Source organism: Mus musculus, chromosome 1 (genome assembly GCF_000001635.26).
Source record: "Mus musculus strain C57BL/6J chromosome 1, GRCm38.p6 C57BL/6J".
Lineage (NCBI taxonomy): Eukaryota > Metazoa > Chordata > Mammalia > Rodentia > Muridae > Mus > Mus musculus.
Window position 1 is genome coordinate 11173609 of NC_000067.6, and position 16088 is coordinate 11189696.

At 38.9% G+C, this 16088-nt stretch overlaps 1 protein-coding gene across 2 annotated transcripts in view; it reads left to right on the forward strand.

Annotated features, from left to right (window-relative positions):
- Prex2 (phosphatidylinositol-3,4,5-trisphosphate-dependent Rac exchange factor 2) overlaps nucleotides 1–16088 on the forward strand; it is a 310411-nt gene that overhangs the window by 180336 nt on the left and 113987 nt on the right. Inside the window, exons 26-30 of one of the 2 annotated variants that reach the window (XM_006495441.4) lie at nucleotides 8247–8426; nucleotides 10781–10932; nucleotides 11522–11604; nucleotides 12279–12369; nucleotides 13029–13157. In XM_006495441.4, coding sequence (XP_006495504.1) covers nucleotides 8247–8426; nucleotides 10781–10932; nucleotides 11522–11604; nucleotides 12279–12369; nucleotides 13029–13157 — 635 coding nt within the window. The remainder of the gene's footprint in view (nucleotides 1–8246; nucleotides 8427–10780; nucleotides 10933–11521; nucleotides 11605–12278; nucleotides 12370–13028; nucleotides 13158–16088) is intronic. The other variant, NM_029525.1, reaches the window with a different exon arrangement.

Genomic DNA, 16088 nt, shown 5'->3' on the forward strand with positions numbered 1-16088 from the left:
ACTTGTTAGAACTGCCACCACTGTCTCCCTTAACTCTAGGTATTTTGTGTATTCATTTTCATTCAATTCTGGAGGGTATTTAGTTCTTCTCTTAATTTCTGTTTGAACCCATTTTCATTCATCAAAGAGTTGTTTAGTTTCTGTTAATTTGTAAGCCTTCTCCTGCTTATGTAGCTGTTGATATCTAGCCTTAACCATGGTCTGATAGGATGCAGGGTATTATTTCAATTTTCATAGATCAAGAGACTTGCTTTATGTCCAAGTTATATGGCCTATTTTGGAGAAAGTTCCTTGAGGTGCAGAGTAGTAGTTATATTCTGCTTTGTTTGAGTTAAATTTCCTGTAAATATCCATCAGTTCCATTTGTTGTATGTCAGTTAGGTCCACCCTTTACTGTTTTTCCTGGGTGACCTGTCTATTGGTGAGCAAGAGTATTGAAGTCTTCTGCCATCAGTGTGAATGGTCAGCATGTGACTTAAGCTGTGGTAGTGTTTATTTTACCAACTTGCGTGCCCTGTGCTTGGTGCATAGATGTTAAGAGACGGAATGTCCTCTTAGCAGATTTTTCCTCTGATGAGTATACAGTGCTCTTCCCTATATCCTTTAATTAATTTTGGTTTGAAGTCTATTTTGTCAAATATTAAAATGGTTACACCAGCTTATTTCTTAGGTCCATTTCTTAGGAAAATCTTTTCTGCAACCCTTTATTCTGAGGTAATATTTATCCTTGATGTTAAGGTTTGTTTTCTGGATACAGCAGAAGGATGGATCCTTTTTCTGTATCCATTCTGATAGTTTCTCTCTCTCTCTCTCTCTCTCTCTCTCTCTCTCTCTCTCTCTCTCTCTCTCTCTCTCTCTCTCTCTCATTTAGACCATTTCATGCTGAGAAGTGTTTATTGTTTCCTGTTATTTTCTTGGTGTTGGTGTTGATGTTGGTGGGCTGTGTGAGTGTGTGTATGTATGTGCATGTGTGTTTGTGTGTGTGTGTGTGTGCGTGCGCGCGCGCACACGCACGCTGGTGTGTGCTTCTGTCTTTTGATTTTGCTCTTCTGGGAATATATATATATATATATATATATATATATATATATATATATATATCTTAAATTTGATTTCATTATGGAATAAAAGTTTTGTTGACTATAGTAGACTGGACTGGCATCTTTGGACTCTGTAGCATATCTATCCAGGCTCTTCTGCCCTTTAGAGTTTCCATTCAAAAGTCAGGTGTAATTCTAATAGGTTTGCCCATATATGTTATCTTGTATTTTACCTTTGTAGCTTTTAATAATTTTTCTTTGTATATTTAATGTCTAGATTGTTATGTGCCAAGGGGTATTTCTTTTCTGGTGCAGTGTATTCGGTATTCTGTGTGCTTCTTTTATCTGGATATTCTTGGGTATGGTAGTGTTTATGAACTTTAGTAGAGACATATTGTCCTGGCTATTATGAGTGTGTATTTATTCTGGTGTCTAGGCATGTGGGAACTAGAAGATTGTAATTCTAGGTGCTTATATCTGGTTTTCTATTTGTTGAATATGTGTTTATTCTCATTGTTTCTGTTTCCTCACTGGTTCTTAGGATAGTATGGTACCTGTATTTTGCCTGGTAGAAAACACTACTGGGGTCCTGAGAGATGTGTATACTAGGCTTCTAGGTAAAATTTGTTTCTGAATATTAGAAGCTGGCATTCAGAAATGAGGCTGGATGGGAGGGGTAACAGGATTGAGGAAAGGGAGGGTATTTCAGGAACTGCTTGTTTAATACCTTTGAAATGGAGGCAGAGTGCTCCTCACATCAGAATGATGTGTGCTATAGAGCTGAGGATGAGCCTGAAGTGTTGGATTTGGAGGAGCAGAGGGGAGAGGAGAGCATTTACAGTTAGCCCACCTGCTTCCCAGGCCAGAGTGGCCTGTGGCTTCCTAGAGAGTCCCCGCTGGAGCTGGGGGCTGGAATAATGCAATGAGTTGAGCAAAGGAGGTTAGTAGGGGAAGATCTGTGGGATCGACTAGATACGGGGTGAGTGAGGCTGCTATATGTGTTCTGCTACAAAGCTGAGGATGAACCTGAGGGATTGGATCTGATCGAACAGAGTAAGAGGTGGAGATTTCTGTTCAGCCTACCAGCTTCCCTGGCAGGAGTGCAAGTAGATATATTTTTGAGGGGGAAAATATGAATTAAGGGCTTGCTTCACTTGTTTTTGCTCCTTATATTTAAGGAACTAGTTTTAGCAATGGCTATGTTTCAGTGAACTGAAAGTAATTAAAATGATATATTTTCGATTGAAAGTCCCCCATTCTGTTATTGTGAAAAGCTTTGCCCAGTTCTTTGTGCTCACTGGAAAGGCAACAAGAAATACACAATAGCTAGAGAAGCGAATTTGGTCTTCTCCGTGAACACCATGTAATTTCATTCTAAATATAAACATTTTCCACATAATTTGATCTGCAGCATGATCTCTCTAAAACAATATAGTTGTCCAAATGCCTGGATGCTGCAATGTTACCAAGCTTAACCAATTATTCAAGAGGCTTGTTACCAGATCATTTTCTCACAATGTAATAATGATTATTGGTCAGGGTAAAGAAGCAGATCTTGCAATAGAGAAATTGCCTCAGATCTTGTAGCCAGCCAGCCCTCCTAGGGTTATCCATTCCTATGAGGGACCTGTTATTGAAGTTGTCTTACTTTGATATCTGGGTACCCCATCTCTCTATCTCTTCTAAAAGTCAAACTTCTATCAGCACATAGCCATTTTACTAAGTCTTCCTACTTAGTTTCGGATCCATAGATGGAAACTAGATAAATTTTCTTTGCAGTAATGATAGAAGGGGAAGTTACCAATTTGATGAAAACTTGTTGGTTTCTGTTACCCTCTTAGAAGCTAAATGACTTTTGCCTTTAAATGAGCCATAGGTACGTTTGGATATAAGTAAGAGGAAAATCAGTGGTCCAAAATTCTTGATGGGAGTTTATAATATAGAACTTGCACATTATCCCTAGCATAGACCAGCAAATGGGGAGATTATGGGCCGTGCATGGTAAAGATGGGGACCTGAGAAAAATCCTTGTTTTGCAAGTAGCAGACAACCCAAGATTGAGTGATGAGCTACTACTCAGCAGGAAGTTAGTTCTTAAGAACTTCCAGTATTGATGGTGGAATTATATTTGAACCATTTTGCTGGTAAATATACAAACAGAAACATACCTTCCCAAAAATCACACCACGTGCTCCTGTAGAGGGTACACTGTGATTTTATACTTACTGGCATATTTCATTATTGTAGTTCTCTGTGATAGCTGGATGAGAGGGTTTCTCCAAATTACCTTGGATTTAAATGGTTCTACGATTGAATTGTAATTTTCTTGATGTTTAAGTCATTTTCTCCCCTTCAACCACTAGGGGCTGACAATAAATTGCTGTTCAGTTCATCAAACCAGAATCCAAATATTACCTTTGCTTTCTGTCTGTCTTTTTATTCTCCACTTTAGTACCTTATTAGCATGCTAGTTATGCCTCAGAATATGTCCCTGCCTGTTATGCTACAGTAAGTCACAGTCATCACCAGTGAGAACTGGTGTCACCAGTGTGTTGCCCAGCTGAGCCTCTCTCTGATACACCGTACATTCAGCAGGTGCCAGAGATATCCAGTTTGGTAAATTTGCCTAATACCCTGCTAAAACCATACACAGCATTACATTGTAGTTAAATTACAATTGTCACATGGTATCCAATGGAGACTGTACCCTAAACCCTGGCAAATACCAAAATCTCAAGATGCTCTAATGCCTTATGCAAAATGGCAAAGGATTTGTGTATAATTCACCCTTTTCTTTTTATATATGGAATCACCTGTAGATTCCTTATAACGCTTAATGCAAGTAAGTACTTTTCATATCCTATTGCCTAAGAAATAACAGAAAATGTTGCATACATGCAATGCAGGTAGGATTTATTAGGAAATATCTTTAATGTGTAGTTGCTGATTGATTCCATGGATATGGAACACACAGACTGAGATAGCCAACTGTTGTATTGAGTGTGCTTTTCTAACCTGCAAGCTACTTCATGACTCATCCCAAGTGCATCTCACTGAATTTTAGCTTTGCTACATGTAGTCTGTAATTTTAAAAAGCAGGCTTGGTCCAGCTAGATTCTGGGTCCAGCAGCCACCTGACCTGTTCCTTTTAGCCATGCCTCTCCCACAAATGCAGGCTATGTCTCTCCAGAGCTCTGAGATCACTCTCTTGGCAGCCATCCACCTCAAGGCCAGCTCTGCCCGTATCCACCCAGTGCACGCTTCACCTTCTCTGGACCCCGTTCTTGCCAGCCTCCGATCTACCCGATTATCTCTTTATCCTGGCCAGCTTTGCCGAGCCAGAGCTCTGAGATTGTTCTCTCGCCAGCCATCTAGTTAGTTCTCCAGTGTCCACCCCATCTGGCTCAGCTCTGCCAAACAGTCAGCTTGTGTTTTTCCTGAGAACGCTGCCTGCTTCTCCATGCCCAATCCTCCGGCTGCCTTCTTTCTCTTCCAGCCCACCATAATGCAGTGAGTAAAAGATGCCAGACACCTTTATATTTTAAAACTGACCAGATAACTCAAAGAGTGGGCAAAGAATATCCTGCCCCATCTTTCTTGGCCTCCACAGGCTGCAGAAGCTGCAAACTGTTGGTGCCCCTAGACACCTACATGTTTCAACTTCTCATCTGCCCACACCCAATCTGACTCTGAATCTTCTCTCCTGCTCTTCCTGTCCTGAACAGACAATCTCGCCTCCACATCTTCGCCTTAACAATTAGCTTCTGCTGTATTTATTAGCCAACCAACAATTAGGGAAATAACTAGGAAAACAATCAGAAAAACTCCCCCTACAGCTATAAGCTTTCTACCTCTGAAAAATGATAACTACAGTCCTATATGAAGGTGCCTGCAGTGATTGTTGGACTCTGCATCTGAGGAGGTCTACATGACCAGCCAATCAATTGAACTTCCAGGGTCAAGCTAAGAAAGATCCGTAGACATAGAAGGAAAGTAGATGTTTCTCCTTTCTAGACACGCTAGCCCTTTTGCTGGTGTCTGGTTTCCACTCAACATCATGGTGTTGTATCTCCAACATTGTTCAAAGGGACACTAAAGATCTCACAGATCTGAAGAAACAAGGATTTCTTTGCTCATGCTTCATGTCTACCTTGATGAGCCACAAGGTCACTGTTGTGCACTGTCCTCACTGAGAGGAGCAGCCATGTGCCCCTTTACCTAAAATGCTACTGATTGTTTTGCAAGAGAAAGGAATGATCTGGTTTTGCATAGGCATATGGAATCCTACTGTAAGTAACCGCATACCATGTTGCATCACTTTACACCAGCTAGAGCAGTTCACATAGACATGCTTATTCTCATGAGCTAGGAAGGTATCTCCTCCCACTTGGACATGCACACCAGTGACCACCCAACTTCTCCAGTGTGCAAAAAACCATACTGAGATGATAAATATTGCCTAATTTATGAAGTGTTTGTGTGTGTGTGTGTGTATGTATGTATGTATGTATGTATGTATGTAACAATGTATGTCTATCATTGCAACAACCCCTGCTAAAATAGAATTAACACCTACTTATAATGTGGACTTAAATGATTGAAATGATTACATTTAAGAATGAAAAATGCACTTAAGTGAATTAGTGCCTAGTCCATATTTACCATGCTTACTATTGAGAACTCAACATGCTACATGTTATGATGATGATACTTTAGAACACAGGCAAATGTGTAATAGCACACACGGAAGTCTTCATCATTCAGTGTTTAACCTAGAGGAAACTGTTCTGGAATAGGATTTTGAGAAATTAACTAATTGGACCTTTGGTAGATAGCTGCATGTTCTCAATGGGCAAAAGCAAAGGGAATATTTTTTGGCCTGCATACAAAAATATACATGCTTTATTGTTGCTTCTCAGGATCTAGAAATGTTATGCCTGTGATTTTTTTCTATCGTTCATTTTATTTGTAAGCTTAAATGCTTATTCCCAGAGGGTCAGAGCAAGCACACTGTAACTGTTTAAAATGTGAATACAATTCTTATTACTGTGAGAAAACTATTTATGCTGAGCCCCATGACTTCTAATTTAAAATACCCACAAGTGCCAAGGGTTCCCTGAGAGATGATAACTCCTGCAAGACTTTCCTGCTCAGTATGCAGAGTTCATCTGTCTCTGCAGTAGGAGCTTGGGTAATTGGAGTTAGTCGAATGTTTTCATCTTCGAGGTGGGGGAAGGAGTAAATAAATAGACAGTCAAAAGACAAAGAAGCATCTTTTTAAATAGAGAAACTCTTTTAAGAGAATTCATCACTTTGGCTTACAGAAGATGTTCACAGAACATTTTGAGCAATGTAAGGGCATTCTTCAGTTTTCACTGGTGTCTGGCAACTATAAAATGCCATGTGTTATTTAAGCATCAGCTCACAGTGAGACGTTTCCCTACTGAACTATGAAATCGAAGCTCTCAGTTGAATCTAGTGGGCCATGTACATGTTGCATAAGCAAGCGCTCTACTGTTGAGCCATACCCAAGCACAGTATCATCTTTTCATCTATTTACTGTCTAGAAATTTGCATTTGCCCCCATCTGATGAACTACAAAGCCTGCTTTTTGTTGCTTCCTGCTAGTGAAGATGACATTCCAACAAGGCAAAGCTTTTGCTGAAGACTACATTTACACTGCCAAGAACACGACATATTTTCAATCAGTGAAATCCCTTTCTCTAGGTTTACTCAGTGTACAGCTTTGGATTTCATTTCTTATATAAAATATATATGAGAGGTATGGGCATTGTTGTCTTGACATTCCAAAAAAAGAGAGAATGTTTGTGTTGCCATGAATAAATGAGTATACAGATAATGTGCAATTGGTTGGAACTGAATGTCATGGGTATTTTATAAATGTTACTGTGATTATTGGCTAGAGAAATCATCTATAGGCTGTTACTTCAGGTGTATTTTAATTCATCTTCTAAGATTGTAGCATGCTGTTTAATAATAAAATCGTTTTAATTTTGCCTAATTTTTGATTGTTCTAGCATTACATAGTCAAACTTTTAGCTTTAGAATAACAGTTGGCTTTTATACCAACTCAAGACATTGTACCCTTGAGCTAAACTGGAGGACTCTTTGTTGGGCAGATTTGTGCATTTCATCCTGGCTAGATTGTCAATGCAAGTGGCCCCTGCTTCCTATTAGCCTTACATTGAATATCTCTCTGCTTAGTATCTTTAAGTCAGTATGTCTAGGGCACTTGCCTGTTAGAACAGGAAGAAACTGATAATGTTGACTCTCCCTATCAAATAGGTAATACTGCAGAGAGACTTCAGAAGGTATCTTTATTTTTAAGTTAAGAGGATGAGCTAGGGAGTCTATTAAAGCCTGGTTAATAGTTGCAGTTAGTAGTTCCTTGCATGCCTTTTCCTGAGGAGGAAGGAACTAGTGTCTGAATTCTCAATATGGTACCAATGCCAGGCCAAAGAATGGTTTTATTTGGGCTACTTATGGAGATGTGTGCACAAAAGTTGCTTTTAGGAGCAGGGATGACTCATGGCTGCATTATGGAAAGGCCTGTCCTAGAATGGTGTGATACCTAACAAAAGCTGCTTCCATGGAACTCCCCAAACAGCTTGAAAGCAGCTCTATTGAAGGCTCATCTCTCTCTCTCTACCCATCATTTGCTGGTTTGGGAGACTATACTGAGGACTTGTAAATTGTTAGGTTTCAAGACCTTCCTGAATCTTGTAAGTTTCCTTAACTTTCTGAGACTTATGAGCCTATTTTAATTTAGAGGAAATAGCTACACTGTAATACTAGTGTTACTATAATGCAAGAGGGAATAGATACCAGAATGTTATTCCCTTTTTATCCTGATTGCAGCCATGGAGGGAAGTTACTTCTTATTCTTATAATCTAACTGTGAGAGAAAACCACCATAACCAGTTCTGATAACAAAGCTCAGAGGCCGGAACAGGATTTGAATGCAGCCTTTTAGACTGATTATGTGCTGTTCTGTTACTTCTGAGTACTCAGCAGTAAATCTGAGCTTCCTATGATGCATTTTACATGCAGATAATATTTGACATGAAACACAGAAGCCTTTTGGAAATATTTGTAAGCTATCACATTTAGCATATAAAAGACTTATCTGTTTTAGCTAGTTTCAAAACATGCACTTATGTTCTAAAAAAAAATGTCACATTGCAGCCTTCTGTCTTCAATAACATATTCTCCTAAATTGGAACGTAAGACAACAGAGTGTGTGACACCAATGGACAGTGACAACGAGAAGGGAGAGAGAAATAGCAAACGTGTCTGTTTTAATGTAGCAGGGGATGAGCAAGAGGATTCAGGCCATGATACAGTCAGCAACAGAGACTCTTACAGGTAAGCTGCTTCTCAGTCCCATTTCATCAACAAACTCCAGGGAGAACTTGTATTTTTCTCAAAGGTGTAAAAAAATGTTAATGGTTAATTTTGTTTATCGCTGTCTCAAAGTAATCACCCATTGAAGAAGGACAGCATTGCTCTCATTAAGGATCCAGATTATTTAGAGAAAGCATTTCTCCCTCCAGCAGTGTGGCCCTGTCGTGGTGAAAGCTGTGTTTATAGGCTGTGCAACTGTGTAATAGCAATTGTTGAAAATGTCTTTCTGATCATAGTTCATTAGCTAGTAAATAGCTGTCCCTTTTGCCATTTCCCTTTTCTTTTTACATATTGCACTTTAATGTCCAGCTTTGTCTTTGTTTCCACTCTGGGCTGTTCTTGTAGTAGTTAACCAGGACTGATGGTGTAACCTACCATTGACTGGCTGACTTGAACAACTAAGGACTGGGACAGAAGGAGATGCTCCAGGCTTGCATCCTTACCATGTAAATTGTCATCTTCCCTCTGTGGCTCCTTGTGTGACCTCCCATTATAGATCCCCTTCTTATAGAACAGCAGTCACACGGAATTAAAAGCCCATCCTAATGACTTTATAAGGGCTATTTCTTTAAATCTGGCCACAATTTGAGGTACTGAGTATTAGATTTTAACTTCAGAATTTCAGGTTAACATTCAGTACCTCTTCCTGCTCAATGGCTCTTCTCAAGAGTTCCATCTCTAAAAGTGCTTTTTGCTCCACAACTTCCTCTCCAGAATTCTCACTGAGCACTTTTACAACTAGTCACATGAAGTATGTGTGCAGCATCATGTCTCTGGTTTCATTTATATTATTTGAAGGAAAAATGTTTAGTGTTGTTCATTACATTTTAAAAATAGAAAAAAACTATATAAGTAGTCATTATATCAAAATTATTCTCATCACATAGTATTATCTCAAACTAGTAATTAATGGTCTTTTTAGCACATAGTTTTAGCATTTTAGAATTTAAAATAACCTGCCGCAGCAACCTGGAGTGGCAGGTTTCTGGTTGTCCCACTTAACACATGAGGATGTAGAGGACCATGGAGTTATTGTCCTTAACCAGTCTGCCATTCTAAGTTTTATTTTTCCAAAGAGGATTTTAACAATGACATCAAAGTTGATTACTCCTAGAAATTTAATAATGAATCAAATACCATTGCTATTTCATTTCCTTCTCGCTCCTGAAAGTTCCAGCATGCTCCATAATAGGAGTCCCTGCTTTCTCGTCACTGCGAAATGACCTTTCTAAAAATAGCTTGTACCTCACATCCCAGTTATCAGATAATTAAAATTACCCTTACAGTCTCTCTTTGGACTGTGATAGAAAACTTAAATAGGAATTTAAAATCAAGTCCTATTCCCTTATTCCAAGGGGTTAAAAAAAACCTGTACTGTTTCTAAAATCCAAATTATTTTCATATTCAGCAACACTGAAAATGTTCTTTCTGTAGACATTCTTCATTTTTATTACTTTCCAGTTCTGTGTTACTACTCTGGGGAGCTCCAGGTGTTCCCAGTAAGTTAGTGTTTAAACTACCAGAAAGGGCTGAAAGACAAAAGTCATGAAACAGGTTTTGTCTTTGTCTGGAACTTATCTAACTACTGTTCTTAAATAGATAATGGAGAGTCTTAGGTGGGCTGGCTCCTGGTTTTATAACCAGACAGTTTTAAAAATTCACTCAGGAATCAATTACATAACAAGAAAATTTGAAATATTTGAATTTGAAAGAGTGCTTCTAAAAACTGAGATAAATTGAGTTGGACAGGTCTCTCTTTTTCATGTTATATGGAACACACTGATAAATGTCTCTGTGGCACAGATTTTTTTTTAAATTTTTTTTATTAGGTATTTTCCTCGTTTACATTTTCAATGCTATCCCAAAGGTCCCCCATATCCACACCCCCCCAATCCCCTACCCACCCACTCCCCCTTTTTGGCCCTGGCATTCCCCTGTACTGAGGCATCTAAAGTTGGCAAGTTCAATGGGTCTCTCTTTGCAGTGATGGCCGACTAGGCCATCTTTTGATGCATATGCAGCTAGAGACAAGAGCTCCGGGGTACTGGTTAGTTCATAATGTTGTTCCACCTATAGGGTTGCAGTTCCCTTTAGCTCCTTGGGTAATATCTCTAGCTCCTGCTTTGGGGGGGCCGTGTGACCCATGCAATAGCTGACTGTGATCATCCACAGATTTATGTGATAAGAAATAGCAGGAGCATGTGGGCATTCTTTTCATTAGCATACAAAGCAATGAGTTTCATTATGGCATTCACTCCTATATCTTTCTGCTCTGTTCCTATTTGACCTTCACTACCCGTCTCTTGCCATCACAGTGGAATACCAACCTGGGCAAGCATGTTCTTAAAGCAACATAAGGCTCTTTTTTGCAGTGACTGCAACAGCAACAGGAATTCCATTGCTTCCTTCACGAGTATCTGCAGCAGCCAGTGCAGTTCCTACTTCCACAGTGATGAGATGGACTCAGGTGCGTGTGGTAGACATCTGCACTCTTCAATATTTGTAATGTCCAAGAAGCCTGTAAGAGGGGGATTGATGTTTGAATCCACATGCATTTTCAATTTTATGAGTCATTCTCCATGGCCACCCATTATTGCCTTGTGATCAATAAAGTGAGTTTCCAAATCTCAGTTTTAAAAACAGTACATTTAAAAGTGTTATTTGACTTATAGCCTCTTATCTTCCTGTTCATTGTGAAAGGTTCTAGGTACACTGGAACCAGAAACATTGGGCATGGATGCTTGGGAGGAGATAGGAGAGGACATTTCAGCCTGAGGATGTTTTTTAGAAGGCACAGACCCCTGAGAACCTTATATTTAGTTAACAGGGAGAAGGTGATTAGAAAACACAGGTTGATGCTTTATACTCTCTGTGATGCACATTGCTTTGGTTACTTTAGGACCATAATCCAACTGACTCTTCTGCTCTGAGACCTGATACCATCTTTTTTGTAATGTGAGATAAGAGCTCATTTTGAATTACTTGAATGTTATCAAATATGAGAGTAGTTCCATGTGCTAAAAAATGGGATGAGGTTTGGCTTATTTTTCATATAGGTGATGAGCTTCCTATCAGTGTCCGGATATCTCATGATAAACAAGACAAGATCCACACTTGCCTGGAACAGCTCTTCAGCCAGGTATGATGGGACAGTTGTTTTTTTTTTTTTTTTTTTTTTTTTTACAAATTAAAAGTTAGAAATCTTTCAGATGCAAAGAGCTCAGAAGGAGAATATAAATGTCTCCATCTGTTTCTTTGTCTTCTTTGCTTTAAAAGAGGCATTCTTACAACAAACAACCTAAAGGATGCTTGTGAATGCCAAGATTTTTGTAGAAAACTGTATGGCAAACTAAAAAGTATTACATATACAGGAGATGCCCTCTTGATTATTTGGGAGTTTTCTGAATGTTTCCTGCACAGTTGTCTAGACCTTCATGTTAGGAGTTTGATGTTATAAAATGTTTCATAATCATAATTGAAATTAATAGTATTGAAGGTTTTAGCACTTTGAAAATAATTCTGTGTTTATAAAATGTAAATTCTAAACTTTCACTTTGTTTGGTGAAGTAAATTGTTATTTGATAACTGTATATTAATTTATAAATGACTAGGAAAAATTGGAACAATTTAAGTGAAAAGATGAGTTGATTATAATATTTTGCTTAAATATAAGCTTCACTAGCATTGTGGGTTTTCAAAACCATGAACTTAGAAAAATGATTTGTAAGATATATTCATATATGTGTACATATTTATACTCATATATTCATATATTATGAATGCATATAACACTCAAAAATCTACCCTTAATAGATTGATTCAATAATCAACCTCTTGAAAGGACAAGCTGTTATAAGAGCCTTTGAGCAGACCAAGTATCTCACACCGGGTCGAGGATTGCAAGGTATGTTTGACATAAATATCAGATGATAGCATAAAGTAGGCAACATAGTCATAAAGCAAAAAAAAAAAAAAAAAAAAAAAAAAAAAAAAAGAAGAAGAAGAAGAAGAAGGAGAAAATATTTGTTGTATTTGTTGTTCTTTTTCTATAATTCTCTATTTCTGTTTGGATCATTTGTGAAAAATATTTAAAATCACTATACTATTTTTTTATTAACTTTTTATGTTTCTTTGAAAGTTTAAAACACTTGACTCCTCTAGAGGCAAAACCAGAAAGGTATGAATTAAAGACACAGAAGATTTACGGTTGGTTTTTTGCAGAGGAGTATGACCTAGCTGATCACATCCCATGTAAGGCAAGGGGCTCACAAGTGCAGCATTGATAGGTAGGCTTCAACACAGCAGAGCAGCCTTCATAGATCTCTGTTTCAGTATTCACCATAGAGCTTCTGCGTGGATTTGCTTCCTGGATGGACTATATATAAGAAAATGACACTGAGCTTTGGTTTTTAGAGTTAGCACACTTTCTTTTGTAACTCCACTAAAGGAATTATGAATGCTATTCTAGAGTGGTAAAATAGACCAAAGCAAGCAAACTCTAAAGCCAGTGGTCTTGACTGAGAACCAGTTGACACTGATGAGAGATTTTCCATATTTGATTAGAATTCCAACAGGAAATGGAGGCAAAGCTGAGTTGCCCCAGGAGGTTGCGGCTCCATCTCAAGCAGGACCCCTGGAATCTTCCCAGCAGCATCCAGGCGCTTGCACAGAGCATCAGAAAACATGCTGAAGGTCAGTAAGAAAGGCAGGGAACATTGTGATAACGTGGATACAGTGGCACCAGTGATAATCACTTCAAAAGCTGGTAAAACCACTCTTGTAGTGCTTCGTTGCTATCTGCAGTGATTTCCATTCTAAAGAGGAAGGAAGTAGCAAAAGGAGGAGGAGATAGAGGAGGAATAGGCTTGAAGATGCTGCAGACTATATCGTGGAGAGGATTCTGAAGGAACAGAACTTCCTGTACTGACAGATGAAACACCATGAACTTAATGGTTTAGGATTAGAAATAATTATAGAGAGAATTATGAGGGATTAATAACAAGTACATGAACCTTAATTTTTTATAGGAAGCCTAAAAAGTCTACTGTATATCTATCTGTGTGGGTGTCAAATTAACGTTATAGGTTGCATCACTAGTTTTGAAAGTTTTGGCCTTGGCTATGGCCACTGGCTGCCATCACATTATTTAGGTGGCTTCCTGAAGTTGTCATGCCCTCTAAGTTAGAGATCAGATCTGGAGATGTGTTTTATTCTCACATCTGTAAGAGTACTACTGGACACGGTGGGCAGAGAGCAGGGCTGCTGCTGAACCCATGACCATGTGCAGGGCGGCCTCTCACAACGCAGGATCATTTATCCCCAAATATTGACAGCACGAAATTTGAGAATTGTGCATGCTCATGCTCATAGGTTTATGTCTTAGCTCTTCATGTGACACTTATCTGTAGTAAGTGGTTTTCAGCAAGATTTCAGTCCAACTTTAGGGTGAATTAGAAAAAGTGTTATATTTTACCATCAAAAGACCAGCTCCTCCTGTTTGATAGAGTCTGAGCAAGCAGCCTTCATTTCATGTCTCAGCTTCCTCATTTAGTGAGTGTTATCCTGGGATATTAAGTCTTCTTCATAGAAATACATCCAAATATAGCAGGTTTGAACACTGAGTTGAGTAGAGAGGACGTTTGGGTGGATGTGGATGGAAAGGTTCCCCAGATAAGTAACATGTTTTATTCAATGATGAAATACTTTCTTATTTGTAACTAAATTTCTTGGCTATATTTTAATTTTATGGCTTAATACTGTGGTTTCCAGGGACAGTTATAACATGCCATTTGATGAAAATTCTGATTCAAAACTGCCCCAATTAATGAATAATTTTTAAATGAATGGGTTTAAAAGACACATTAGGGAATTGAAGCACATGCCTTATGGAGGGAAGGCCATATTTTATCAAAATAGTTAACTCTCAGTAGCATAATGCTCCCAGAAGTTGTTAATTCATAGTCATTCTCACCATCTTTGGAGGTTTACAATGATAAAATAGATTTAATGCATTTGTTTTTCAAACAAGCACAATAATGATTAGAAATGCAATATTTCTAAAATGTTTTGTTAATTTAAAAAAGATGTACATTTATAATGTAGAAACAAGCTTACTGAGAAAAAAACACTTTTATTTTTTTTCACTGTAACTTTTATTTTTTTATTAGGTATTTTCTTCATTTACATTTCCAGTGCTATCCCAAAAGTCCACCATACCCTCCCCCACCCACTCCCCTACCCCACCCTTTTCCACTTCTTGGCCCTGGTGTTCCCCTGTACTGAGGCATGTAAAGTTTGCATGACCAATGGGCCTCTCTTTCCACTGATGGCCGACTCGGCCATCTTCTGATACATATGAAGCTAGAGACACGAGCTTCAGGGGGTACTGGTTAGTTCATATTGTTGTTCCACCTATAGGGTTGCAGATCCCTTTAGCTCTTTGGGTACTTTCTCTAGCTCCTCCATTGGGGGCCCTGTGTTCCATCCAATAGCTGACTGTGAGCATCCACTTCTTTGTTTTCTAGGCCCCGGCATAGTCTCACAGGAGACAGCTATATCAGGGTCCTTTCAGCAAAATCTTGCTAGTGTATGCAATGGTGTCGAAGATATGGGCACAGGGGAAAAATTCCTGAATAGAACAGCAATGCTTGTGCTGTAAGATCGAGAATAGACAAATGGGGCCTCATAAAATTGCAAAGCTTCTGTAAGGCAAAAGACACCGTCAATAAGACAAAAAGGCCACCAACAGATTGGGAGAGGATCTTTACCTATCCTAAATCAGATAGGGGACTAATATCCAATATATATAAAGAACTCAAGAAGGTGGACTCCAGAAAATAAAATAATCCCATCAAAAATGGGGCTCAGAGCTAAACAAAGAATCCTCACCTGAGGAATACTGAATGGCTGAGAAGCACCTGAAAAAAATGTTCAGCATCCTTAATCATCAGGGAAATGTAAATCAAAACAACCCTGAGATTCTACCTCACACCAGTCAGAATGGCTATGATCAAAAATTCAGGTGACAGCAGATGTTGGCGAGGATGTGGAGAAAGAGGAACACTCCTCCATTGTTGGTGGGATTGAAAGCTTGTACAACCCCTCTGGAAATCAGTCTGGTGGTTCCTCAGAAAATTGGACCTGGAGGGCATCGTCCTGAGTGAGGTAAGCCAATCACAAAAGAACTTGCACAATATGTACTCACTGAAAAGTGGATATTAGCCCAGAAACTTAGAATATCCAAGATATAAGATACAATTTGCTAAATGCATGAAACTCAAGAAGAATGAAGACCCAAGTGTGGACACTTTGCCCCTTCTTAGAATTGGGGACAAAACACTCATGGAAGGAGTTACAGAGACAAAGTTTGGAGCTGAGACGAAAAGATGGACCATCTAGAGACTGCCATATCCGGGGATCCATCCTATAATCAGCTTCCAAACGCTGACCCCATTGCATACACTAGCAAGATTTTGCTGAAAGGACCCAGATATGGCTGTCTCTTGTGAGACTATGCCGGGGCCTAGAAAACACAGAAGTGGATGCTCACAGTCAGCTATTGGATGGAACACAGGGCCCCCAATGGAGGAGCTAGAGAAAGTACTCAAGATGCTGAAGGGATCT